Source organism: Macrosteles quadrilineatus, unplaced genomic scaffold (assembly GCF_028750875.1).
Source record: "Macrosteles quadrilineatus isolate MER2022 unplaced genomic scaffold, UCM_ALF_1.0 Scaffold_554__1_contigs__length_49694, whole genome shotgun sequence".
Classification (NCBI taxonomy): Eukaryota; Metazoa; Arthropoda; class Insecta; order Hemiptera; family Cicadellidae; genus Macrosteles; species Macrosteles quadrilineatus.
The window spans coordinates 3,089-17,020 of record NW_026543147.1 but is presented as its reverse complement, the minus strand read 5'-3'; the positions used below and the strand labels follow the sequence as shown (position 1 = coordinate 17,020).

Genomic DNA, 13,932 nt, shown 5'->3' with positions numbered 1-13,932 from the left:
TGAGATTAGAAAACTTTTTGTGTAGTTTTTGATTGTTTTATGAGTTAGAACGGTAGGCTCCAAGAAATCTTAAGTATTGATTTATAATTGGGAGTTTTATTCCAGTAATTAGCCATACACATCCTATTGTCCTCGTAATCGCCTTTTGCAATCGTTAACCTCTGTACTCTAGGTTAGGTTGAGTTTAAATGTGTTTTGTAAAGAGTTATTTACCATTAAGTTAAGTTCCAACTCCTGAGCTTACACAATTGTGGATGAACCTCACAACTGAGCGACCATTCATATAAACAACCTATTCCTATATAGCCTATCAAGCAATTCATATTTTGATAAGTCTAAATCCTTTACAGTTTCCACGAGATGGGAGAGAAGGACCTATCAATAGCCATCGTACACATCCTGTCTGTGACACAACGACAGTCCCTCAGCTACGTAGGCTTCTCTATGGGGACCACCATGTTCTGGGTGTTGGCCGATAGTTATGGTAAAGAGTACATGGACCGCATAGACACTATGGTGGCCATAGCTCCAATAGCAAGACCTAGTGGGATGAGCATCCTCCAAAAGCCAGCTATATACTCAGCTCTTACAACTGCATTAGTAAGTTTGTTCCTGTAATACATTTTTATGTCTTACCTTCACATACTATGCTAGGTTAGGTTCTAGTCTGGAACTGTTTCATACATTACTGCAGACTAGGCTTAGTGGGACAATTATAAACTAGATACGACCTTTGGTAACTAACATAATTTGAACTTGGAACCCTTGTGACCGAATTTGTGAAGGATTGAAGGGGGGGCCCTTCAATCCTTTCTTCACATCTTCACATCCTAGGACGATAGGCTCTAGCGCAGAACCGTTTTACAAATCAATTCACGCTAGCCCTATGCTATTGCGGTATTATCAGTAGATAAAACCCATTGGCGATAGGCGGGTTTTGAACCCGAGACCTCAGGGACAAAACCATGCGCTGTACCCCTAGTCCAGCTCAATACTCTCTTCGGTAATGTTTTGGAAATAAGACCTATGTAAGGTAACGTCTGATCAAAAATTGCTCTTTTGTTTATCACAAAATACCTGCCTATCTAAAGCCTTCACAAGCTGATCTCTGTGCTGTTTTTATTTTAGAAATAACCTAGGTGTCGTGGATTTATGGGTTCAAATTATTTCGGATTTTCCTGGAATAACCACATAAAACTGGCCATCCTCTACTCTCCCAAGGATGAATTACTAGAAAACCAGAAGAAATTTGTATCGATTTAACAGGGCAGCTGAGCGGTTATAGTACTCACCTAGTAATCAAAAGGCCACCAGGTCAATCCCAAGCGAAGTGGGAATTTTTAGGATGGTTGGACTCAGCTAATCTTGATCAATGAGTTTTTAATACATTGTCTCGGGTAATGAAATAACTAGTATCTCACTCCATTCTACACCCATCCTTGGGTTAAAATACGCATCTACCATCCTCCTTCTTAATTGGCAATTAAATTAAAATAATGATAACAAATAATTAATTGATATTAAACAGATATCGACCCTGTATTTACGCAAGTAACTGATATCTTTCCAGCTGACCTACAACACACTGCACTTGTACGAGGTTCGATCCTACAACAAAGCGGAAGGGCTTTTCTTGAGAGCTTTATGTACAAATGACTTGACGACCAAAGCTTGTGGCAAGATGTTGTCTGGCCTTGTGGGACTGTTTCCTGACTCAATACACAGGGTAGGTATGGTTTTGAAATTACTTTTATTAAAAAAAATAGATTGCTATTGTAATCAAATTAGCTATCCCTAGTAATTTGTCTTTAACTGTTCTGGCTACATTGTAAGTTGATATTAGTAACGAAGCTGGCCTCATAAATTTAACATTTATCTTTTGTCATCCCCTTAAAATACACCCTCGTGTGTAAGATTATTGCAGTGTTAATTTAATCTAGGCCTACTATACAGTAATACTAGCCATAAGAAATAACTGCTAGTAATTAGTAAATATGTTTTAATAAATAATGTGTATATAAAATCTTTTCAAAACACCTACAAATACATACTCCAAACAAAAGTTAAAACGAAAGAGTTTTAAATCATACAACAACTAAGCAGAGACAATGTCAAAATAATTAACTATTTTGACACACAGCTTATTAAATGTATTCGACCATTTTCAATTTATGTGCAACTAGCCGTCACTTAAATTAATTTGGTTTTGTATAGTTTTTGGTGAGTCCGTGGCTCAGTCGGTAGCGTCACGGACATTAGGCCTAAGGCAGCGATGTCGTGGGTTCGGATCCTGGTCACTGCCACTACATTATCAGTACATCTCACCCTTGTACTGTACTGGCATACCCCTAGCTTTGCTGGATACGTTCCGCGCACATGTCAATAGCCCATGTGGGTTAAAAAAGGCCACCAACTTCTTAAAAACAAAAACAAAATCACCCGAGTTTCGCAACGGGAAGAGAACAAGGAGTGAAATAAAATAATGTGTATCTTTGGATCTCCTGTGCGAAATACGTGTTCATCATTCGTGTTAGAAACGAAACTACCACTTAGTTTGGTAACATTAGTTCATTGTAATAATTTCAGAAAAAAATATGGTTAGCACTTTCGTTAGTGAAACCTAACCCCTTATTTTCAATAACACAAATCTCCTTAATGTAAATAAAACACCCTAGTTTAAACTAATTTGGTAATTCTAAAACTAAGTGCATTCTTAAGATAAACATGGCTACTTTTATGGCCATTCGGGTGGAACTCTAGGAAAATTTCAAAATTAAAACAAGTCAATGTCCATATGTACATTCCTGCAAAATATAGCTCAAAATATTAATTTGAACGTTGGTGTCTGTCTACGTTAGATACTAAAAAAACCACCCAACCTTTCACATTCATGGCATGAGTCTGATATAATAAGATTAGATATATCAACATAGTAACATTTGTCAAAATCATTCAACACATATTTAGTCTTAAACATACATTTTTACATTATTATTCGTTTAATTTTTATACACATTAGCCATAAATTACCCTTTTAACTTACATATTACAGGAGGACACCTACGTAGCCACTCAATACATGCCTGCTGGAACGTCAATCAAGAATATTGTACACTTTCTTCAAATTGGAGAAAAAGGTCAGTAGAAATTAACTATTTCAATTTATACATTTTTCAATTTACAAGATAAACATTAGTTGTATGGCAATGTTATGTTTCACAAAAACATTTGAGAAAGATTTTCACCCTTCGATCTGACTTCAGTAAGGGAGCAATTTAATCAAAGCTATACAATTAACTATTCGGTTTTACTGCTCATAGTCTAGCAAGAAGTACTTTATGTAGTACTTCATTACATTAATGTAGGGAATAAATAATTGCTGCAAACATTCTAGCAATACATATTAATTAAATTCAGAAATTTAAAAATTTTTCTTTAGATTTATGAAGTTGTAAAAAAAAATACTTTGAGGTCCTTTCACAAACCTTAAACTAATAACGTAATTGGTATTTCTATAACGAATTGAGATAATTTTCCTGTTTTATGAAGATGTAAAGATAAGATTATATGCAAAACATCTGTAAATTCGTCTAAAAGTTTACTAACTGGCAGTAACGAATGTATGATTGTACAATTGATTGTATAAACATATAGGTTTGTTCTTATCGTCTTTTTCCAGCAAGATTCCAACAGTTTGACTATGGAGATGAAGAAAACCTGTTGCACTACAAAAAATTGTTACCTCCAGCTTATGATCTGAGGAAGGTTACATGTCCAGTCTTCCTCATTACCAGTGATGTAGATGAGTTTTCTGTAAAAGAGGTACAAACTAATCATTCTTTTGTAAAAAAAATATACACAAGTCAATAACCTCTAATGTAAAATAGAAAAAGTTTTGGCTCCAAAACCTTTGTTACTCACAAAAATAACATGCATAACACAGGTTTACTATTTTTTTTTAATTCAATAAAATCAACATGGCGTAAACAGAAATTACAAAAGAAGAAAAATATGAATTGTCTTCAAGAATTACCTTTCTACAGCCTTTGTGATACTCAACAGTATGTGGCCTTTGTTTTGTAATTATTAACGAACTTGGTTTTCTTTTCTTTTTATAATTCATAAACATAAGAGTTTTGTCTGTTTATGTCTCTTACCACACCGATTTAATTTTTGCTACCCTTTACAATAATGGGTTTTTGTTTTGTATGTACCTTAAAATGTAATAACTATACAGGGTGATTGATATAAGTGTGCCAGCCGTTTTATTCGAAAACTATAAGAGATATCAAAAAAAGTTAAATGGTAAGTGCCCTGGATTTTTTATTAAAAAAATTGTAGTCAAGTCAAAAAATATATTTTAGCCGCCATTTTTCAATATGGCCGCCAACTTTGATTTTTCTTGTGGAACACCCTGTATTTTATGAAAATGCAGGCTGTATTTTATGAACACCCTGATGTATTCTGGTAGAAAATGTAATTTTAAGACGATTTTATTCTTGTGATTTTTTTCATAAACCTAACCGTTTTAACGATAATAATGGTTAAAGTTTTGAAATTTCTGCACGAGAAAGAGTTTCGATAAAGGCCTAAGCAAGCTTGCCAGCTGTTTTATTCGAAAACCATTCAAAATTTCACAACTTAAACCATTATTATCTTTGAAAGAATTAGGTTTATGGAAAAAATCACAAGAATAAAATCGTCTTAAAATTACATTTTCTACCAGAATACATCATAAAATACAGGGTGTTTCATAAGAAAAATCAAAGTTGGCGGCCATATTGGAAAAATGGCGGCTAAAATATTTTTTTCGACTTTACTACAATTTTTTGAATAAAAAGTCCAAGGCACTTACCATTTAACTTTTTTTGAAATCTCTTATGGTTTTCGAATAAAACGGCTGGCACACTTATATCAATCATCCTGTATATTGGGAAAATGAAATAATAAAATAGTTCAACAGTGAATGAATTTTATATTTGTAGGATGTTGAGTGGTTGGCCAAGGAGCTTCCGAAGACACCCAAAATACTTTTCCATGAAGAAGTCAAGGAGTTTCAACATCTGGATTATTTCTACCATGAAAATGTGAAGCAAATTCTTTATAAACCTTTGGTACAGTTTTTGGTCGACAGAATAAACAAGACTTGAAGATGTAATGTAAATATTACTGACCCCGAATCGTTGTGCGAGTGACGTGTGTTTAAAGAAAACCATTACGGCCAGTCAACTCGAATTTTTAACTTTGTAAATTTGAACATGTAATCATTCTAGTAAAGAAACCTCCTTTGAATAAGTATATTTTCAATAACAAATATTCTATCTTAGAACCACTAAAAATGATGAATAAAGGAGTCAACAAAATTTAAAATGATGTTCTTGCATATTTAACATTACTCGTATATTATCAAAAATGTCGCAAAATATTTACTGCTTTTAGACTGAATTTAATAAATAACAAAATTATAAGACGTTAAGTGTAAGCTACATACTAATAGCAATTTTCAAAGACCATTTTTGAACTTATTACAAAACTTGTAATACCTTAAGGCAATTTGAATGCTGGTATGAACATTTGCGCTTACTTTGCAAAAACGAACAAACAAAAACAGCCCCTGAGAGTCATTAAACGTTTGTTTTCTGCTAACAATGACAACGTGGAACAACGATTGAAAAGAAAGCTGGATTTGTTCTCTTCTAATAACACAACAGCACAATGCATTGTATACAACTCAGCTGAATGGTAGAACTATATCGTTCAGGATGCAAGTGCAGTCTGTCACAATGGTACAGAATCCCGGCAATCACAATGTTCAATAGTAAAATAAATTAACTGTCATCAGAGGTCATCAAAAGTAGTTAAATATTTAATTCGTTAAAACGTTTTACAAGAAGAATGAAACCAATTTTTTTGTTATATTACATGTAATGTTAGTTGTTATTTTTGTAATTTGAATGTGCTAGAAGTCAGTATGAGATATATTAATTTTGTGCTAGAACAACCTATTGATTTTCGACACTGTTGTAATACAATTCATTAAAACATTACTTGGTAAATGCAAATTTTAATATTTAATTTTATTCTTATATTTAGATCAACTCTTATGTCCTTGGGGTAGGATCAAGATAAATGCAGAAATATCTGTTATTTTACTCTAAGTGTTGCACTGTAATACAAATCTGCTAATAGCAATAAATAATAATCATGGAGGAAGTTAATGCTAAGTGATCGTAATACTGTAAGCTAATAAGTTTATATTTGGCAAAATAGTCGATTTTAATAAATGCAATTACTTTTGAACGACCTAATTTATTGTGATTAATATTAGAAAAAAAAAACCCAAAAAATGTTAAGAAATGAATTGGTGACTTTTTGAAAGTTATGAGCCATATACGTATATATAAATATAATTTACTCAATGATCTGGGAATCAAAAGTTTGAGATAAAAGCTAGTGATTTCTCTATATCTTTTTGATATCAGATATACAAAGAAGGTTTGCAATACAAGACCAGGATCACTTGAAGACAGGAGGGTTTAGAGCTTCTCTGTGAGAATAATCCCCTCCATCGCCTGCGAACTTATCGGACTTTGAAACACATTGGTATTATGTGTTGCAGCAATGAAATAATTTGTTTAAGTTCTTTAATCTCGTGTATATAATTTTTTCGTAATGATAAAACCATTAAAAGTGCATTTGACTCTATTCGTAAAGTATTGAAATTATAAGAAAATATTTTACAACATAGCTTTAGAAAGATTTGATTAACTTTTCATATTGCAGTGAAATAAATAATCAATTTTTTACCAAGACTCACAAATCAATACCTATAGTAGCCCGTCCTTACATAAAAGTAGTACCTAAATAAAAATAAACCTTATTCTGGATAGGAAGCACTATAAAAAACTCAATAATTTATTATTGTGATTTTACAAACAATTTATAAACATTCTTTTATTTAGCTAGCTTAATAAAAATGAATTCCTGAAAATGAATTAGTACAATTCCTGAAATGAAACTTGTAACTCCATTTGACCATAGTCAAGTTGGTATACATAAAATGAATAGTATTAATATTCTCATTTAATTGAAGCATTGGCCCTGTGGTCGTCCAAGCTATTTCTGGTTTTGCTCAGTTTCTTGTCGAGTCAGAGATATTTCAAACCCCCTGGTCATTACGCTGTAACTGTGTTTGTTTCGTACAAATAGCTTACGATGTTTTGTAAATTCAGAACAGCAAAAAACTATAATGAACCTGATATTAAATATTTTTCATTGTTTAATAATATTTTCAAAAAAATAATTATCTGTAAAAATTTGTACTCGAACGAATGGGGGTTTGCTTAATGTAACAATAGAGGGTCAAATTTAATTTTTAAGTTAAATGATAACGAATACAAACACCTTATCGTTTTCCATTATTTAAAGTACGCATATTTACTTCAACTAACATACTAATGAACAATCTTTAAATTGTTTGAACAATCACTTATGTGTGTTGAATATATTTGGACAAAATAAACTTTATAATCACTTGAGAATTGATGCTAAAATATATAAGTTCTACAGTCCAAACGAGTAATATTTTATTATTGGACCAGGAATTCCACCAACACTTCAATTATAATTGTAAATGAGTATACATTATTCTAAACTTTCATGGTGTTGTTCGAAAAAATATTCTTTTACGCCGACCATCTACTTTTGTAACTGGTACTTCTTCTACAGTATTTAACCGGTTGTTTTGTCTTGTATGAATAATGCTAAAAAAGAAAATTTCTACAAAGCAAAGACTAAAAAACTAATTTAATTACTATTTTTACTTAATATTCAATTTTATTTAGTCAAACAGGAACGAGAACCCTAATTATTGAAAGGTTAAATACTAAGTATTTAAACCTATTTTTTTGCCCTAAGCATTACCTTTCATCTTAAGATTTCCCCTAAATATGTTTTTTAATTACATTTGTACAATACGAATAAACAACTAATCTGATCCCTGGTCATAGTCATGTTAATTTGGAACGTTTTGAATTTACGAACCAAACTTTATAATTACCCAAACGTCCCTAAAGTAAAAAAAACCTTTAAATTACATTAGGAAGAGTTCTCATGTAATTGAAATAATTCCAGGAAAGATAGGGTGTAAATATAATCCACTATTACAAACACGCAGGAATTTAATTATGTCTGGACACATTTAAGCGGTTAGTATCCAGAGTATAGGCCTACATTATTTGTCAAAAATACTACAACTGAAGTCTATAGCTTATAATCAGTGTGTTGACTCGTATGTTTCAATAAGAGTATCAGTACTTAAATAGTAATAAATATCCTTTTATAAAAGAAACTATTTTAATTATATTAAAAAAAACATTAGGCTCAGAGATACCATATTATTTATTTTTATTTAGAGTCGCATTTCTTAACCCTAAATGAAACCTTCTTAAACTTAAGTGTTCTGATCTTTTTTAATTTTTTTGTAACATCCTAATTTTTTATATCATCCACCAATTAATTTTACTATAACGTCATCTATAGAGATGGGTGTACTTGATATGCATTCACATGGTTATTTAGAACTGCCAACTTCATAATTTTTTTAAATAACTTAAAAGGTGTACCAAGAGTAATTCTGTAAAATCATTGATTTTCAATTTCCCCTAACGGGTTTAAAAAGATTTAACAATAACTAATCGTGCCATTAAACCGGATTTTATTTTTCATTTAACCAATTTTATTAATGTATATATTCAATTGCTTACCTTTTTACATTTATGGTCCAATGTCCTAACTTTTACTTAAAATACCTTTGACGTTATTAAATTCATTAAAATTTGCATTTCTTTTATATTTTTAAAATCCAAGGGAAAATGGCAATGAACACTGAACAGTATAAACGAATTTCTGAGCTTATATAAACTGAATGCGAATATATACCATTCATGGAATAGGAATTTATTTGACCTATTGCTTTGTTACTGTAAAACTTCTATTCGTAGTTTGGAAGCATGATTAACGCCATTAGTATAGTATCTCCAGAATCGTAACGAAAACGTACAGAAGCGAAACCTTAGATACTCATGCTATTAATCTAAATATCGTCAATTATAATTGCTTATCCATATTAATGAATATTTTATATAAAATCTAACTTTCTTTACCTTCCCATATTACTTTCAATCAATAAAAAGTGGAAAACCTAACATAATTATTCATAAATAATAGCCCAAGTTATAATAGCGCTAAAGCAAGAACATGATACTTCAATAACCATTATTCATGTGACTAAATCCCCATCTCCAGGAAGGCAAATGTAGTGGAAACGCTGATCCGTTACCTGGTAATGAAAATTTCAATCACCTTTATAACCCATCCAAGTACAAGGCTGAAGGAACTGTGGGAATGTAAACGTTTATAGGTAGTGAAAAAATATTATTTAGTTTAAAGATGGTATATAAAATTATAGTATCATTTTAATAAAGTTAATTTAAGATTGTATTTTTCTTGATCAGGTGGAAAACGGTTTATAGGTTTTTAAGATGAGTTTGTTCACCAACGTATGCCCAAAGCATGTATGCTAAGTTAAATACTCAAACTGTGTAGGGGGCATTTTATACGCAACTCAAATTATAAGTACCAAGAAACACTGTTTAAGGACAAAACAAGCTCATAAGTGGGTAGCCATTTCCTTTAATTGCTGATTAGTTGATATGCATTGTTACCAACTTAATCACTTTATGAATTGGGAATTGTGAATAAGTCAATTATGAATAAGACATGGTGTTTTCGTAAGCTCATATATTGTATGTTCTATACATCCAGTTTCCAAAAACGTTGAACAAGTTCATAAATAATGGATTTGGTAGAATTGATACTGGCATCACACTTAGAAAATTAATTTTTACCTTGATTGAAAATAAACGAACGATTTACTTTTAATGTATTCTTTTAAATACATGCTCTTGGAGCTTACAGGAACACCATTTGAATCTTATTCGCAATATAAAACTCACTCTATATCCTTTACTAGGATTTATAATTTATTTTATAATTTATTATTTATTTTTGAATATTTTTGTTTTAGAATTCAGTATATTCCAATTTTACTCCGTGCTATGATTGGCTAGTTAAGGTAGTGGAAGATCACTCAATTGTCTAACGGGTCCCTAGAAGGTAGTAAGCCACATTTACCGTTGAACTACATGCAGTATGTATATTTCATGTACATATTACTCAACTAGACTCTGCAGATTGCTACATACATATTTAGATCTTAAGTATAATTTACTACAGTCAATTACCTTTCAGCCATCAAATAACCTGTTATTCCCGGTTGTAGCTTCATCATAGTAATGTCACGTATAAAACAGATAACTACCAGTCATTAGCAAGTGTTATGGCTACAACATCATTACATATATCATTAACATTTTCTTATAGGCGATAAAGTGTTTTATTATTACCTCTTGCAAGAACAAAACAGTGCTTACGTTTTGTAGGGCGCCTTTATGTATAGTTTCTTTGGATAAGTTACAACCAGCGTTATAACTGATATTAAAACCTTAAAAAGAACCTTGAGCAGCGTAAATAAAATTATATGTTAAGATACATGACGTTCATTACAATTATTTTTCCTTGGTGCTTGAAAATCTGTAATATTGATTTATTAGTCTTTTTTCCAAGAAAAAAATATTTATATGCTACTTTAAAATAAACAAACCTCTAAAACTATATATTGTAATTGAGATATTACGGATGTTTCTATGAGTCACTTAATCACTTCATATAAACAACAAAGTACTTTTTGTACGTACTATAAACTCGAAAAGGATGCAGGGTCAGTGTATACAGGGTGAATCAGACCATCCGTGCACATACTTTATTGGGTTATACAGCCACTTGTGTAACTCACTGACTCACTGATCAGGTATAGAATTTTACCCACTTCTAGAATAGCTTGGGATGTGACATTTTTTTTAGATCCGTCTTGGTCCCAAACCACCCAGAAAATACGAAAAAGTTACATTTTCAAATTACAACGCCCCAAAAGATTCTCTTATTCCCCCCCTTTTTTTAGAGCTAGCAAAGATTTGAAGGAATTTTCATGGTCAGGAATTAAATTTTCTTCTAATCACGCACTGGGGTTTTTCGAAAATCGCACTCCTTCACCATCAAAAAAGGCCCTAAAAAATTTATAAAATATCTTGGATTATTGACGAGTTTTCAATTCTTAAAATTACTTTTCGGATATATATTTGTACTTTTATTGATCCCAACACTAAACAAAGTGCCTTAAGTGACATTTCAAAATTGTAAAACGCTAAAAAAAATTTAATTGCGGGTTTTAAATAAAAATTTCGTTTTTTAACGCTTGTTGGGCCAAACCATTGTGCACGGGTGGTCTGATTCACTCTGTATGGAGTGGATAGTGTGTGTAAAATTGTCACTGACAAAATCAGTGTAATATTTAACCAGAAAATCTAATTGTATTAAAAACTCAATGATGAATGCTGTGTACACTTCTGAACCATTAAGAAATTACAAACCTTTCTTATGATAAAATTCTAATTGCGTTACAAGGTTGCCTAACCATTTACTCCATTTAGGGGTTAGGCAATAAATGAAATATGTGATGAAAAACAGAAACATCTTTTTATAACTTTTTGAGTAATAGTTTACACATTTTTCATCACATAACCCTACACTTTACAACAATTACCAACATAAATTAATAATGGAAAAATATCCCTTTGCAATTAAATACGTTGGATAAATGTTTCCCGCAGGTTTTTGCTGCATGAAGATATTTCAAAGCTCAAATCGACGGTAAATCATGTTTTGTGTTGTATAAAGGCCCTTGTGTTTTGTCTTGTTCTGCCCTTAAGAACATTCAGCCTATCTGCAATCAAAATCAAGCCAGCTTATCTTGGTTAATGTCATATTTTCGATTAAATTTCGAGTGATTTAATGATGTGAAATAAAGTTTAAACACTTTAAACGTAGAAAGAGGTATTTAAAATAATTCACATATATTTTTTATCAAATAATTTAACAAAATTACAGCATAGGTTTATGTACTTAATCTATCCCTAAGTTATTCAAGCTTTGTAGTGTGGTTAAAATTATGTATTATTTATCCTCATTTTATTTTATTATTTTGTTATTAATGTAGCCGTTACTGAATCAGTCATAATACCAAAGATTTGTTTGATCTTAATGTAGATCTAGCCTAGAGGCCTGTCCATTATCGGTGGCTGTAATACGTGTACAAATAATAAGAGTTGTAAATATATAAGTACAATTAAAGCTACCTCATTATTTAATTACAAAGTTCAAGTATTCAGTTTTTTTTACGTAGAAGACGATACGTAAAATGTGATCTATGGAAGTCTCTGATTATAACCCCAAGTTTATAAAGGAAATACAGCTTGTAAACTAGCAATTAACTACAAGACACAATTAATTACATCGGTAGAGGTCACGTACACAATAACAAGCTGCCAGAACGTGACTTTACAATAGTCACGTAGTCAGTAGTTATTCATCGTGCTGCATCTTGGTTGGTTTTAATTTTCGTAAACGTTTACAGGTGTGAAAACGTTGTTAGTTATATTATTTAAAATTGTATTTTTATGTTAACACATAAATGCATATAACAAATAACGTACGGTCTTTTAAACCCTATGTTTAATCTTTGACGAACAATAACATAAATATTTGTTATCAATCGTATGGTATATTTGTAAATAATTATGTTTAAACTAAACCTTTAATTGCTTAATTAAGGTATAGAAAATTATTCTAATTAGTTTTTCACGTCAACTTTGTCAATTTAAACTTAATCTCTTTTACAAAGTGCTTAAGCAAATCGTATAACAAGTTAAATACTGCTTGTGCCCAAAACTTGATGAGTCCCAAACCCACTTGTGAGCGCCGATTTAGGCTGGATTTAGAGAGAAACTTTAACTAGGTTAAATCTACACCACACTGAGAATAGTTTTAATTTAACTCCTCATGAAAATCAGATATTATATCGGATTAAATTTATTATTTTTATTCAAAGCCGACTAAAAAATTAATATTTTCATTATGAGATCTTATAATGTATGTTCCTTTGCTTGTAGCATTATCAGCACTGAAATCTTCGTCTAAATGTTTTAGAATATGAGAGAAGTTTCAAGCATATATATTTAGAGGGAAAAAACTTAAAGCGCAGATAGAAAAGTGCAGGGAAGTATCATGAAAAAAAAAATTTCACCAAGATACTCAGTTACACTTGGTAAATGGTTCTGGAGTAAAACCAAACAGAAAACTCTCTTACTTGCTTCAAGTATTTTGCTTCTTTACTTAATTACTCCTTCTGAACTTTAAACTTTCGAAAACTTCAAATACTGATTTCTGAAGTAGGCCTACATTATACCTTGTATTCTCTAATTTTAGTACATACAAAGTAACCTGGACCCGAACTCCAAAATAGATGTACCACGTGGAATTTGGGCGAGGAATGATATTTTGAAAATGGTACAGCTTTTAAAACTTCAGCGAATATATCAAAATCATAGTTTTGGTTATATTCTATTTTAATACAAATGACTAAAGATATCCTTCCTTTTCAGCTATTTTTCACTCTCTGTACACAACTTATTCGATTTTAACCAACTTCTTGATGACTATATTTGGATATTTTCACATTTTTTTGTAGGTTATTAAGTTTGTTGATCTTATTATTTGTTCTTTAATAAAAACACAGTATGAAAACGCACAAATCCTGCTCATTAAAATAAATTGTCAAATACTTTCGTTGAAGTTACCTAAATTGTTTTATCCACATGGCTGAATTCTGCAATAAACTTATACAGATGATACAACAGATTGAAGTGATGAAACAATGGAGTTGGGATGAATATCTCACCTGTCTTTGATAACTTG

General features: G+C 31.2%; 1 protein-coding gene across 1 annotated transcript; it reads left to right on the top strand.

The window, feature by feature from the left end:
* The first annotated feature begins 350 nt into the window (after positions 1-350).
* On the top strand, positions 351-5,223 carry LOC128982558 (lipase 1-like). Its single transcript, XM_054401513.1, has 5 exons — positions 351-600; positions 1,571-1,726; positions 3,053-3,137; positions 3,680-3,822; positions 4,986-5,223. The coding sequence occupies exons 1-5, from the start codon at positions 361-363 to the stop codon at positions 5,148-5,150; spliced, it is 789 nt and encodes a 262-aa protein (XP_054257488.1). The 5' UTR covers positions 351-360; the 3' UTR covers positions 5,151-5,223.
* The last annotated feature ends 8,709 nt before the right edge of the window (positions 5,224-13,932 follow it).

What these genes read in the sequence shown, in the direction of transcription:
- LOC128982558 (XM_054401513.1), top strand. Translation starts at nt 361, where the DNA reads ATGGGAGAGAAGGACCTATCAATAGCCATCGTACACATCCTGTCTGTG. An exon ending in TCTTCAAATTGGAGAAAAAG is followed by an intron (nt 3,138 to 3,679) that starts GTCAGTAGAAAT and finishes GTCTTTTTCCAG; the next exon opens with CAAGATTCCAACAGTTTGAC. An exon ending in ATGAGTTTTCTGTAAAAGAG is followed by an intron (nt 3,823 to 4,985) that starts GTACAAACTAAT and finishes TTATATTTGTAG; the next exon opens with GATGTTGAGTGGTTGGCCAA.